This window comes from Salvelinus namaycush, chromosome 18, assembly GCF_016432855.1.
Source record: "Salvelinus namaycush isolate Seneca chromosome 18, SaNama_1.0, whole genome shotgun sequence".
In the NCBI taxonomy this organism is placed as follows: domain Eukaryota; kingdom Metazoa; phylum Chordata; class Actinopteri; order Salmoniformes; family Salmonidae; genus Salvelinus; species Salvelinus namaycush.
Window position 1 is genome coordinate 37,173,947 of NC_052324.1, and position 12,579 is coordinate 37,186,525.

At 49.8% G+C, this 12,579-nt stretch overlaps 1 protein-coding gene across 1 annotated transcript in view; it reads right to left on the reverse strand.

The window, feature by feature from the left end:
* The window catches only part of LOC120063412 (E3 ubiquitin-protein ligase znrf3-like), a 183,941-nt gene that overhangs the window by 76,359 nt on the left and 95,003 nt on the right, over positions 1-12,579 (reverse strand). The window contains exon 2 of the mRNA XM_039013778.1: positions 6,699-6,821. Within this exon, the coding sequence (XP_038869706.1) occupies positions 6,699-6,821 (123 nt within the window). The remainder of the gene's footprint in view (positions 1-6,698; positions 6,822-12,579) is intronic.

Genomic DNA, 12,579 nt, shown 5'->3' on the forward strand with positions numbered 1-12,579 from the left:
GTGAGGTCAGAACGTTCGGGTTAACCCTACTCCTCGGCCAGAGTGTCCAGTGTGAGGTCAGAACGTTCGGGTTAACCCTACTCCTCGGCCAGAGTGTCCAGTGTGAGGTCAGAACGTTCGGGTTAACCCTACTCCTCGGCCAGAGTGTCCAGTGTGAGGTCAGAACGTTCGGGTCAACCCTACTCCTCGGCCAGAGTGTCCAGTGTGAGGTCAGAACGTTCGGGTCAACCCTACTCCTCGGCCAGAGTGTCCAGTGTGAGGTCAGAACGTTCAGGTCAACCCTACTCCTCGGCCAGAGTGTCCAGTGTGAGGTCAGAACGTTCGGGTCAACCCTACTCCTCGGCCAGATTGTCCAGGGTGAGGTCAGAACGTTCGGGTCAACCCTACTTCTCGGCCAGAGTGTCCAGTGTGAGGTCAGAACGTTCGGGTCAACCCTACTCCTCGGCCAGAGTGTCCAGGGTGCGGTCAGAACGTTCGGGTCAACCCTACTCCTCGGCCAGAGTGTCCAGTGTGAGGTCAGAACGTTCGGGTCAACCCTACTCCTCGGCCAGAGTGTCCAGTGTGAGGTCAGAACGTTCGAGTCAACCCTACTCCTCGGCCAGAGTGTCCAGTGTGAGGTCATAACGCTAGGATCAACCTTACTCCTCGGCCAGAGTGTCCAGTGTGAGGTCAGAACGTTCGGGTTAACCCTACTCCTCGGCCAGAGTGTCCAGTGTGAGGTCAGAACGTTCGGGTCAACCCTACTCCTCGGCCAGAGTGTCCAGTGTGAGGTCAGAATGCTCGGGTCAACCCTACTCCTCGGCCAGAGTGTCCAGGGTGAGGTCAGAACGTTCGGGTCAACCCTACTCCTCGGCCAGAGTGTCCAGGGTGAGGTCAGAACGTTGGGGTTAACCCTACTCCTCGGCCAGAGTGTCCAGTGTGAGGTCAGAACGTTCGGGTCAACCCTACTCCTCGGCCAGAGTGTCCAGTGTGAGGTCAGAACGTTCAGGTCAACCCTACTCCTCGGCCAGAGTGTCCAGTGTGAGGTCAGAACGTTCGGGTCAACCCTACTCCTCGGCCAGAGTGTCCAGTGTGAGGTCAGAACGTTCTGGTCAACCCTACTTCTCGGCCAGAGTGTCCAGTGTGAGGTCAGAACGTTCGGGTCAACCCTACTCCTCGGCCAGAGTGTCCAGGGTGCGGTCAGAACGTTTGGGTCAACCCTACTCCTCGGCCAGAGTGTCCAGGGTGCGGTCAGAACGTTTGGGTCAACCCTACTCCTCGGCCAGAGTGTCCAGTGTGAGGTCAGAACGTTCGGGTCAACCCTACTCCTCGGCCAGAGTGTCCAGTGTGAGGTCAGAACGTTCGAGTCAACCCTACTCCTCGGCCAGAGTGTCCAGTGTGAGGTCATAACGCTAGGATCAACCTTACTCCTCGGCCAGAGTGTCCAGTGTGAGGTCAGAACGTTCGGGTTAACCCTACTCCTCGGCCAGAGTGTCCAGTGTGAGGTCAGAACGTTCGGGTCAACCCGACTCCTCGGCCAGAGTGTCCAGTGTGAGGTCAGAATGCTCGGGTCAACCCTACTCCTCGGCCAGAGTGTCCAGGGTGAGGTCAGAACGTTCGGGTCAACCCTACTCCTCGGCCAGAGTGTCCAGTGTGAGGTCAGAACGTTCGGGTTAACCCTACTCCTCGGCCAGAGTGTCCAGTGTGAGGTCAGAACGTTCGGGTCAACCCTACTCCTCGGCCAGAGTGTCCAGTGTGAGGTCAGAACGTTCGAGTCAACCCTACTCCTCGGCCAGAGTGTCCAGTGTGAGGTCATAACGCTAGGATCAACCCTACTCCTCGGCCAGAGTGTCCAGTGTGAGGTCAGAACGTTCGGGTTAACCCTACTCCTCGGCCAGTGTCCAGTGTGAGGTCAGAACGTTCGGGTCAACCCTACTCCTCGGCCAGAGTGTCCAGTGTGAGGTCAGAATGCTCGGGTCAACCCTACTCCTCGGCCAGAGTGTCCAGGGTGAGGTCAGAACGTTCGGGTCAACCCTACTCCTCGGCCAGAGTGTCCAGGGTGAGGTCAGAACGTTCGGGTCAACCCTACTCCTCGGCCAGAGTGTCCAGTGTGAGGTCAGAACGTTCGGGTTTACCCTACTCCTCGGCCAGAGTGTCCAGTGTGAGGTCAGAACGTTCGAGTCAACCCTACTCCTCGGCCAGAGTGTCCAGTGTGAGGTCATAACGCTAGGATCAACCCTACTCCTCGGCCAGAGTGTCCAGTGTGAGGTCAGAACGTTCGGGTTAACCCTACTCCTCGGCCAGAGTGTCTAGTGTGAGGTCAGAACGTTCGGGTCAACCCTACTCCTCGGCCAGAGTGTCCAGTGTGAGGTCAGAATGCTCGGGTCAACCCTACTCCTCGGCCAGAGTGTCCAGGGTGAGGTCAGAACGTTCGGGTCAACCCTACTCCTCGGCCAGAGTGTCCAGGGTGAGGTCAGAACGTTCGGGTCAACACTACTCCTCGGCCAGAGTGTCCAGGGTGAGGTCAGAACGTTCGAGTCAACCCTACTCCTCGGCCAGAGTGTCCAGTGTGAGGTCATAACGCTAGGATCAACCCTACTCCTCGGCCAGAGTGTCCAGTGTGAGGTCAGAACGTTCGGGTTAACCCTACTCCTCGGCCAGAGTGTCTAGTGTGAGGTCAGAACGTTCGGGTCAACCCTACTCCTCGGCCAGAGTGTCCAGTGTGAGGTCAGAATGCTCGGGTCAACCCTACTCCTCGGCCAGAGTGTCCAGGGTGAGGTCAGAACGTTCGGGTCAACCCTACTCCTCGGCCAGAGTGTCCAGGGTGAGGTCAGAACGTTCGGGTCAACACTACTCCTCGGCCAGAGTGTCCAGGGTGAGGTCAGAACGTTGGGGTCAACCCTACTCCTTGGCCAGAGTGTCCAGGTTGAGGTCAGAACGTTCGGGTCAACCCTACTCCTCGGCCAGAGTGTCCAGGGTGAGGTCAGAACGTTCGGGTCAACCCTACTCCTCGGCCAGAGTGTCCAGGGTGAGGTCAGAACGTTGGGGTCAACCCTACTCCTCGGCCAGAGTGTCCAGGGTGCGCTCTGAACGCTCCGAGAGCAAAACACTGTGAATTTACAAACGGACAATCTGACAACACTCTGAGTTTACGAACGCCCTGAGCACACTCTAGCACTCCAGATTAAATTTACGAACACACCCGTAGTATAAACCAGCCTTTGGTTGTTTAGTACATGGCCATTTTCTCAAAAGTGAGGTCACAACTTTCAAAGCAGAATTACTTTCTCATTGGTCCTCAAATGTAGTGTCTGATATACAATATACAGCCTCTACTTTTATCCAATGTACAAAAACACCATTTCAAATGTTGTTACATGAGACCGAATCCAATTTGGATAAGCTCCCATATCTACTGGGTGAAATACCACAGTGTGCCATCACAGCAGCAAGCAATACCACAGCGTGCCATCACTGTTGCCACAAGGAAAGGGCAACCAGTGAAGAACAAACACCATTGTAAATACAACCCATATTTATGTTTATTTATTTCCCTTTTTGTACTTGAACTATTTGCACATCGTCACAACACTGTAGATATACATAATATGACGTTTGACATGTCTTTATTCTTATGGAACTTTTGTGAATGTAATGCTTACTGTTCATTTTTGTTTATTAATATTTCACTTGCTTTGGCATTGTAAACATATGTTTCCTATGGTAATAAAGCTCTTTGAATTTAATTTTGAGTGAGAGAGCGAGTGAGAGTGAGAGTGAGAGTGAGAGTGAGAGTGAGAGAGAGAGAGAGAGAGTGAGAGTGAGAGTGAGAGTGAGAGAGAGAGAGATAAGACGAGGATGGGAGTACCAGGAAGTTAGGAACATATACCCCAGCCAGGCTAGTTAGGACTGAAATACACAACGTAATCACAGATACGGTTTAACACTACACTAATACACAACACTTTACAGAAACACAAACTTACTGTGCGTTAACTCTCTAGTCTACAAAAATAACAAGTATAGGTATAGTTACAGCTCTCTAGACAAAGGTAAAACTTCACACAAAATGTGTATCTGCACAGCACACTGGCCATCTACAATGCTCCAAAAACAACTCTTCCACAGATACCTGCAACTACAACACAAGGGAGGACCCAATCTTCCATTGTATCCTTGTTTCCCTGCTCTAGAGGGGGCCCCTGTGTGTGTGGCACGCAGGAGGGAGGCAACTGTGGGGAGTCACAGGTCAACAGCTCTGCTGCTCTCACAGGAACCAGACAGGAAGAACCGGAAAAAACTGTTTACATATATGTGACAAGACACCGCTTTGGTGTGGAGGCCAGCTCTGCTGCGCTAAGACCCCCCTCCTACCACCCTCCCTGCGTTCTCTCCCTCTTGTTCTTGTTTCCTCTCATTCCTGCCTTCTCTTCCTCAAACCTGCCTCTGATGCTGGGTCAGCTACAGTACAATTAGTTTGTAGTCCCTGGCTGCTATGTTTTTCATTTCAGTAGAGAATGTAGGAAGTTGGTATTAGTAGTGTTAAAAAACAGCGGTGAGGTCAACAACATATTCAGGGATTTAAATTCAGCCTTCATTGAGATTCTGGAATTGTAACTGGTATTAAGATAGCAGCAAGGTCCAACACTGGGTGGCGAAGTGTGTAGAAAACAGAGACAGAGAGAGAGAGGGTGGGGAAGAGAGAGAGAGAGGGTGGGTGGGGAAGAGAGAGAGAGAGAGAGAGAGAGAGAGAGAGAGAGAGAGAGAGAGAGAGAGAGAGAGAGAGAGAGAGAGAGAGAGAGAGAGAGAGAGAGAGAGAGGGTGGGGAAGAGAGAGAGAGAGGGTGGGGAAGAGAGAGAGAGAGAAAGAGAAAGAGAGAGAGAGAGAGAGAGAGAGAGAGAGAGAGAGAGAGAGAGAGAGAGAGAGAGAGAGAGAGAGAGAGAGAGAGAGAGGGTGGGGGAGAGTTGGGCCTGGGAGTTCAGATATAGGGGGCAGGCTGAGTATGGGCATATAGGGAGGCTAGATTTGGCGAGGCAGGGTAGCTTTGGGTGTGGTGTTGCGAGGGGGGTATCTCGGCTGTGTCTGAGCCTAGCAGGGATTACAGTCTGTGGCTTGGCTGGCAGGGGCACTCTGGGCTGTGTGTCTGGATGAAAGTCCGGCTGTAATACAGTACAGTAATGGCTAAGTCTGGCTCTGGGAACACTACGGGCCCCCAGCTGTGCCTGGGCTCTTCCTGGGTCTGGTCTGCCATCCAACAATGGAGAGGCTTCCCCGTCTCCTCTCCACACTAATTATAGCCCAGCAGTGTCTACTCTATCCCCTAAAAACAAACCACGCAGCGGTACCTTCTCGCTTCCCTCCTTTTCTCCTCATTTCGCTCCTTTCTCCTCGTTTCCCTCCTTTTCCCCTCGTTTCCCTCCTTTTCTGCTTCTCATTTCCCTCCTTTTCTCCTCGTTTCCATCTTTGTCTCTTTGTTTCACCTCTTTTTCTCTTTGTTTCCCTCTTTTTCTCTTTGTTTCCCTCTTTTTCTCCTCGTTTCCCTCTTTTTCTCTTTGTTTCCCTCCTTTCAACTCCTCGCTTTCCTGTCCACTCTAATGAGGGGATGGATGCTGTCACTTGGGGCACTTTCACAACACATTCCTCTGCTGAATGGGCTCTGCTCTTGCACCAAACTAAAACAATATCCCCCAAATCCAACATGGCCGCCTGCCTCCATAGAGAAAAGATAATTCAGATCCCTGTGATGCCCCCAAGTACCAGCTCAGCAGCACTCCAGTCGAGGCCTCACTGCTGTACAGTACAGTATATCAAACACTTGACTAATCAAACACTTGACTAACACGTCGACGACAACAAATGATACAGTGGTTACTTTCAGAGAGGAGGAAGGAACCTATTGTACAACACTACGTCCTATTCCTGATGTAAAGTACAAGATGCTTCGAGTGATTGAGTGCTTCTGTTTTAGCATTACATTAGTTCAGCTTCCAGCCCTGATGTGTTGCGTGTTCTGTTCTTTTCTGCCTTACTCACAAGCTAGCGCCGAGCGCTAACCAACCTCTAACCGCGGCCTCCAGAGAAAGTGCCCCATCCATAAGCATGTCTATACGGCTTCAAGGAGCTCTCCTTCAACGGCTGCCCTCTTCCTGTCACTGGGAAGGACAGGCCAGGCGTGTTCAGGATAAATGAGACCATAGCCTCCCCTTGTCCCTCAGGGAAAAGTGGTATGTTCCATTAGGATGGACACTTAATTAAAGTCATGATAAAATACCACTCTGGACTCCAGAGGGGGGTCTGTGGGAGGGGTAAAGAGACAGAGGGGTAGAAGGGAGCGAGAGGTGGAAGGCAGGGAGAGACAAGTGAAGGATTAAGTTCCTCTCTTCTCATTCTTGGAGGGGAGGAGATGAAAAACAAACCCATCCTAGCGTGAACGAACAGCTCCCTTGACAACCAAGGATCAGAGATAAATAATACTATGTTTTAATTAAGAAGAGAAACAAGTTGTCTTCACCCAGGCTGAATCTACCTGGCAGGATGAGGTGGAGGGCTGTTTTCTGGAGCAGTCTCTCTCTCTACTGGTATGTAACAAGACAGGGGGGACCTGACGCTAGGTCAGCACTCCTAGTCTGAGGTACTTGACATAGGGGCCAGGTTTAATATCCAGCACTTACCCAGACACACAGCATCATGTGCGTCTGTACAATAGATGTGTTGCTCACCTTTCCCAGGACAGTGAGACAGCTGGGATCCAGTTCAGGCTTCTCCAGCTTCACCACTCCCACCCAGCCATACTCGTATAGGTCGTCCTCATCATTGTTGTTACACAGTCCCAGTGGATGCATCTAAAACAGAGGGAAACCATAGGGTTAATATCACAGCATATATATATATATAATATCACCCACGACAGAGCACAGTGTTACTATCACAACATATAAATAATATCACCCACGACAGAGCACAGTGTTACTATCACAACATATAAATAATATCACCCACGACAGAGCACAGTGTTACTATCACAACATATAAATAATATCACCCACGACAGAGCAATGTCATTCTAGGGATCCAGGGAAAGCTCCTGCAAGATAATCAATAAATGTTTAAACGATTTTAGTAAATTTTGTGATTAAATGTCACTTATTACATTTGTTACAAGTTTTTGCAGGTGTGTGTGTGTGTGTGTGTGTGTGTGTGTGTGTGTGTGTGTGTGTGTGTGTGTGTGTGTGGGGATATGTTGAACTATTGAACTATATGTCCACGGTCAGGCTCAAAAAGAGTACTTCATACACTGCACCAATGATCTAAGCGGAAGCAGCTGCACCGTGGTGAAGCATTCAGTTGGGCAAATACAGTACAACACGACCATAAAAGGTTCTAAGGCTGTAAATGAAACAAAAGTCACCTGGAAAGTAAGTTCCACACCACCTTAACCTTTTCCCTATTATGCCTACGGCTACTAAATGACCCTGGATTTTATATTTGTTTTATTATTAAGATAGATTGTGGCTGATATCAATGTAATTGTCTGCATCATTTCCAATCCCACATATATATTTTTTGTAAATATATACAGTACCAGTCAAAAGTTTGGACACACCTACTCATTCAAGGTTTTTTATTTTTTTATTTTTTTTTACATTGTAGAATAACAGTGAAGACATCAAAACTATGAAATAACACATATGGAATCACGGAGTAACCAAAAAAGTGTTAGACAAATCAAAATACATTTTATATTTGAGATTCTTCAAAGTAGCCACCCTCTGCTTTGATGACAGCTTTGCACACCCTTGGCATCCTCTACGTTATAACCGCCAGGCTCTCTACGCTCTAACCGCCAGTCTCTCTACGCTCTACCTGCCAGGCTCTCTAAGCTCTAACCGCCAGGCACTCTAAGCTCTAACCGCCAGGCTCTCTACGCTCTAACCGCCAGGCACTCTACGCTCTAACCGCCAGGCTCTCTACGCTCTACCCGCCAGGCTCTCTACGCTCTACCCGCCAGGCTCTCTAAGCTCTAACCGCCAGGCTCTCTAAGCTCTAACCGCCAGGCTCTCTAAGCTCTAACCGCCAGGCTCTCTACGCTCTACCCACCAGGCTCTCTACACTCTACCCGCCAGGCTCTCTACGCTCTACCCGCCAGGCTCTCTAAGCTCTACCCGCCAAGCTCTCTACGCTCTACCCGCCAGGCTCTCTACGCTCTACCCGCCAGGCTCTCTACGCTCTACCCGCCAGGCTCTCTACGCTCTACCCGCCAAGCTCTCTAAGCTCTACCTGCCAAATGTCTGGTTTGGTGACCTATCTAGGTATGTGTATGTATGAGGTATTCCTCTTAGACAGGAAGCATATTGACCTCACTGTAACCCTGATCGTGGTAGCTAGGCATCAAACTCATGAGCCAAACCACCACATTGAAATATTAAACCACAACAACTACAGTAGGAGAAACAACAACAGACTGAACTGTCCACATCTGTTTGACTGTAAAAAGAAAGAGGGTTTCACTTCTTTTCCAATTACCCACAATGTGATTCAACCACTTTAGACAAAGGTTGAACACCTTTTCTCCCTGCCCTGACCCCTGACCTCTGAACCCCACTTCATCGCTTTGGGAGAGAGCTGCTCCTTGGGTTGGGGTTAGGCGTGCAGCAGGCCAGTGTGTGTGTGTGTGTGTGTGTGTGTGTGTGTGTGTGTGTGTGTGTGTGTGTGTGTGTGTGTGTGTGTGTGTGTGTGTGTGTGTCTGTGTGTGTGTGTGTGTGTGTGTGTGTGTGTGTGTGTGTGTGTCTGCAGCAGGACCATTGAAAAGGGTATTTAGAGAGGAGGACTGTCTGTCAGTCCATCGCCAAAAGGCCAGGGGGTCGGCCCAGTGACCTGAGAGATTTGGAGGGGTTTGTGTGTGTGTGTCTCTCTCTCTGTGTGTGTGTGTGTGTGTGTGTGTGTGTGTCTCTCTCTCGCTGTGTGTGTGTGTGTGTGTGTGTGTGTGTGTGTGTGTGTGTGTGTGTGTGTGTGTGTGTGTGTGTGTGTGTGTGTGTGTGTAGAGTTGGGGGGTTAAATGCAAATAGCCCAAGATGGCCATGGTGTGTCATAGGAAAGGAATGCTGACAAAGTGTGCTGTGCTGTTGGAGTGTTCTGTCTCTACGAAGTGCTGCTTTTCTGTCTCTCCTCAAGGATGTAATGTGGTAGAGATATTGGATTTTCTACACAAACACCTCTCTCTCACTCTCTCTCTCTCTCTCTCTCTCTCTCTCTCTCTCTCTCTCTCTCTCTGTCACTCTCTCTCTCACTCTCTCTCTCACTCTCTCTCTCTCTCAGAGGCAGACTGGAACCACATATGCTGAATCTGAGAAATCAAGAGCCTGGGGACATTTAAGGTAGAGCACTATCTGAACATTCACGGCACACCCACACACACACACACACACCCACACACACACACACACACACACACACACACACACACACACACACACACACCCACACACACACACTTAAGTATACAGACACACATACAAACACACACCATTTCAGTGTTGCGTTTCAGGTAACTTGGAATTCTGAGCAAAGGAAGCATGTCCTTCAGGCTGTGTTTTCTGACAAGCAGAACTCCTGATAAAACAACAATAGCTAGCGACGTTGTCAACAAAATATATTTATTTCTCAGAGGAGAAAACTGGGGACGAAAAATAGATGTTTGACAACAACAGACAGAGATGTTTTACAAACTGATATCAACTGAAGATTTTTAACATTTCAACTTTAACATTTCAACATCAAATCAAATCAAATGAAATGTTATTTGTCATATGCACCGAATACAGCAGGTGGAGATGCTTACTTACAAGCATTTCACGGTAAGGTCTACACCTCTGTAACCGCAACAATAGCTGTTCAGTAGTCCGAAAATGTGGAAAACACTAACTTGCTGTACCATGCTGTAGGTCATGCCACCGTTTGTTACAGGAAGTATCATCAAATCACCCACGCTTAGTCTAATACACTGACAACTCAAAGATACCAACAACTATTTAGTTCAATCAACACTAGCTAAATATGATATGGCTGTCAATGATACTGATTTCTGTGTTTGTGTGAGTGTAAGTGTACGCGTGTGCGTGTGAGTGCGTGTGTGTGTGTGCGTGCGTGCGTGCGTGTGTGAGAGTGCGTATGTGTGTGTGTGTATGCTTGCCAGTAGAAAAAAACATGTTGACTCCAATGCCATCCTCATCTCATTCATGCTGACGAAACGGTCGATCACTCTGTCATATAGTACATGTTATTATTTTTTGTTGTCCTAGGCTACCTGGCTAAAATGCTTGCTCGCTAGCCTAACTTCCTTTCACGGGCAACGTTAGCTAGTTAACATTAGCCTTCTACATCTAGCTACATATTGAACTTCCATCCTGTCAGGCCAGGGACACAGCAATGTATGAATTAATGGTTGGATCAGAATCACCGTTATAATCATTGTACGGAGAATTAAGTAAAACCACAAGTCCAAATCCCTATCTTCATCCATGGCTAATTTAGGAAAGGGGGAAGTTTAGCTAGCTGGAACAAGAAAACAACACAATGAGATGCAACAAGTGTTTTCTGTCAGTTATGTTGATGTGAAGCCAAATCCAAGCTGGCTTCCCTTGACACTTTATTTTGGTGTAGAAGGACAATTCACAGTTCAGCTCACTCAGTTCAGCCTGCCTCTCTGCCTGCTGGCCTGCCTCTCTGCCTCTCTGCCGGCCTGCCTCTCTGCCGGCCTGGCTCTCTGCCGGCCTGGCTCTCTGCCTGCCGGCCTGGATCTCTGCCTGCCGGCCTGGATCTCTGCCTGCCGGCCAGGCTCTCTGCCTGCCGGCCTGCCTCTCTGCCGGCCTGCCTCTCTGCCGGCCTGCCTCTCTGCCGGCCTGCCTCCCTTCCTGCCTCCCTCCCTTCCTGCCTGCGTCTAAGGTCTGAAACACTGTTCCATTGTATTGGTCCTCTCCCAGCACACCAGAGTGCCTCCTGTTGTTGATGGGGGCAGCGTTGTTATTTTGGAGGCTGGCCCTCAACAGCCACCATTACCTCCATCTGTACTGCTGCTACACTGCTACAGAGAGGTTGGGAGGTTGGTCATCATGACTTGATTGAAGGAAAGATTGTAACTGAGCTGGGTTAGGATGAGAGATTTGATGTTAATGTTTTGGTGATCTAGTGAAGTGGGTCGCCGTTTTGGTGCACACGCCCACAGTCCAGAAACAGCAGAGCTCGTCATGTGCTCCAGCAGCTATCCCCTCTAGGCCCCACAGCTTGGAAAAGCTGCCCACCATGACACTTCACTGCTCCATTTTGCTTTGCTCCTCTCCTACCTTCCCTTCCCTTCCTCTCCTCCCTTCCCCTGCTCTCCTCCCTTTCCCTCCTCTTTCCTCTACTATCCTCTCCCTCTACCTCTCCCTCCCCTCCTACCCTCTCTCCTTTCAGTCTTCTCTTCTCCTCACAACCCATCTCTCCTCCCCTCTCTCATCCTCTCCTCTCCCTCTACCTCTCCCTCCCCTCCTACCCTCTCTTCTTTCAGTCTCCTCTTCTTCTCACAACCCATCTCCCCTCCCCTCTCTTTTCCTCTCCTCTCCTCTGCTTATCTTCTCCCCATCCTCTCCACCCCTTTCTCATCCTCTCCTCCCCTTTCTCAGCCTCTCCTTTCCTCTCCTCTCCCTCTGCCCTCGTCCACCTCTCCTCTCCCTTTAACCCCCCCATTTCCCTCCCCTCTTCTCTCAGGTATCTCTAGTTCTACCCTGCCCATCCCGCCTGCCCTGCCCGCCCCGAGGGGAGGCAGTCTTTCACATGGGTATCCCCTTACACAGCCAACACTCTCCATGCTCCTGTTACAGCCAACAGAAAAAACTGTAAACACCTGGTTCGTATTCACTAGGCACCAAACAGAAGAATGGAATGGAATGGACTCAAACAGGGAGGGACCAGCTGAACTTGCCCAATGAGAAAGGCAATTTTTTGTATTTCGTTGCTAAATGTTTTTATTATGGTGTGCACTAATGAATACAACCCTGATGTTTGGTTTGGTATTGAAATCGCCACGGGATGTTTTTTCAATACCATCAATACCGACAAAGTAGAGTCGCAATTCAACGGCTCAGACACGGGAGGTATGTGGAAGGGTCTACAGTCAATCACGGACTACAAAAAGAAAACCAGCCCCGTCACAGACACCGAAAACTTGCTCCCAGACAAACTAAATAACTTCTTTGCGCGCTTTGAGGACAATACAGTGCCAACGACACGGCCCGCTACTAAAACCTGCAGGCTCTCCTTCACTGCAGCCAACGTGAGTAAAACATTTAAACGTGTTAACCCTCGCAAGGCCCAGACGGCATCCCTAGCCACGTCCTCAGAGCATGCGCAGACCAGCTGGCTGGTGTGTTTACGGACATATTCAATCAATCCCTATCCCAGTCTGCTGTTCCCACATGCTTCAAGAGGGCCACCATTGTTCCCAAGAAAGCTAAGGTAACTGAGCTAAATGACTATCGCCCCGTAGCACTCACTTCCGTCATCATGACATGCTTTGAGAGACTAGTCAAGGACTATATCACCTCCACCCTACCTGACACCCTA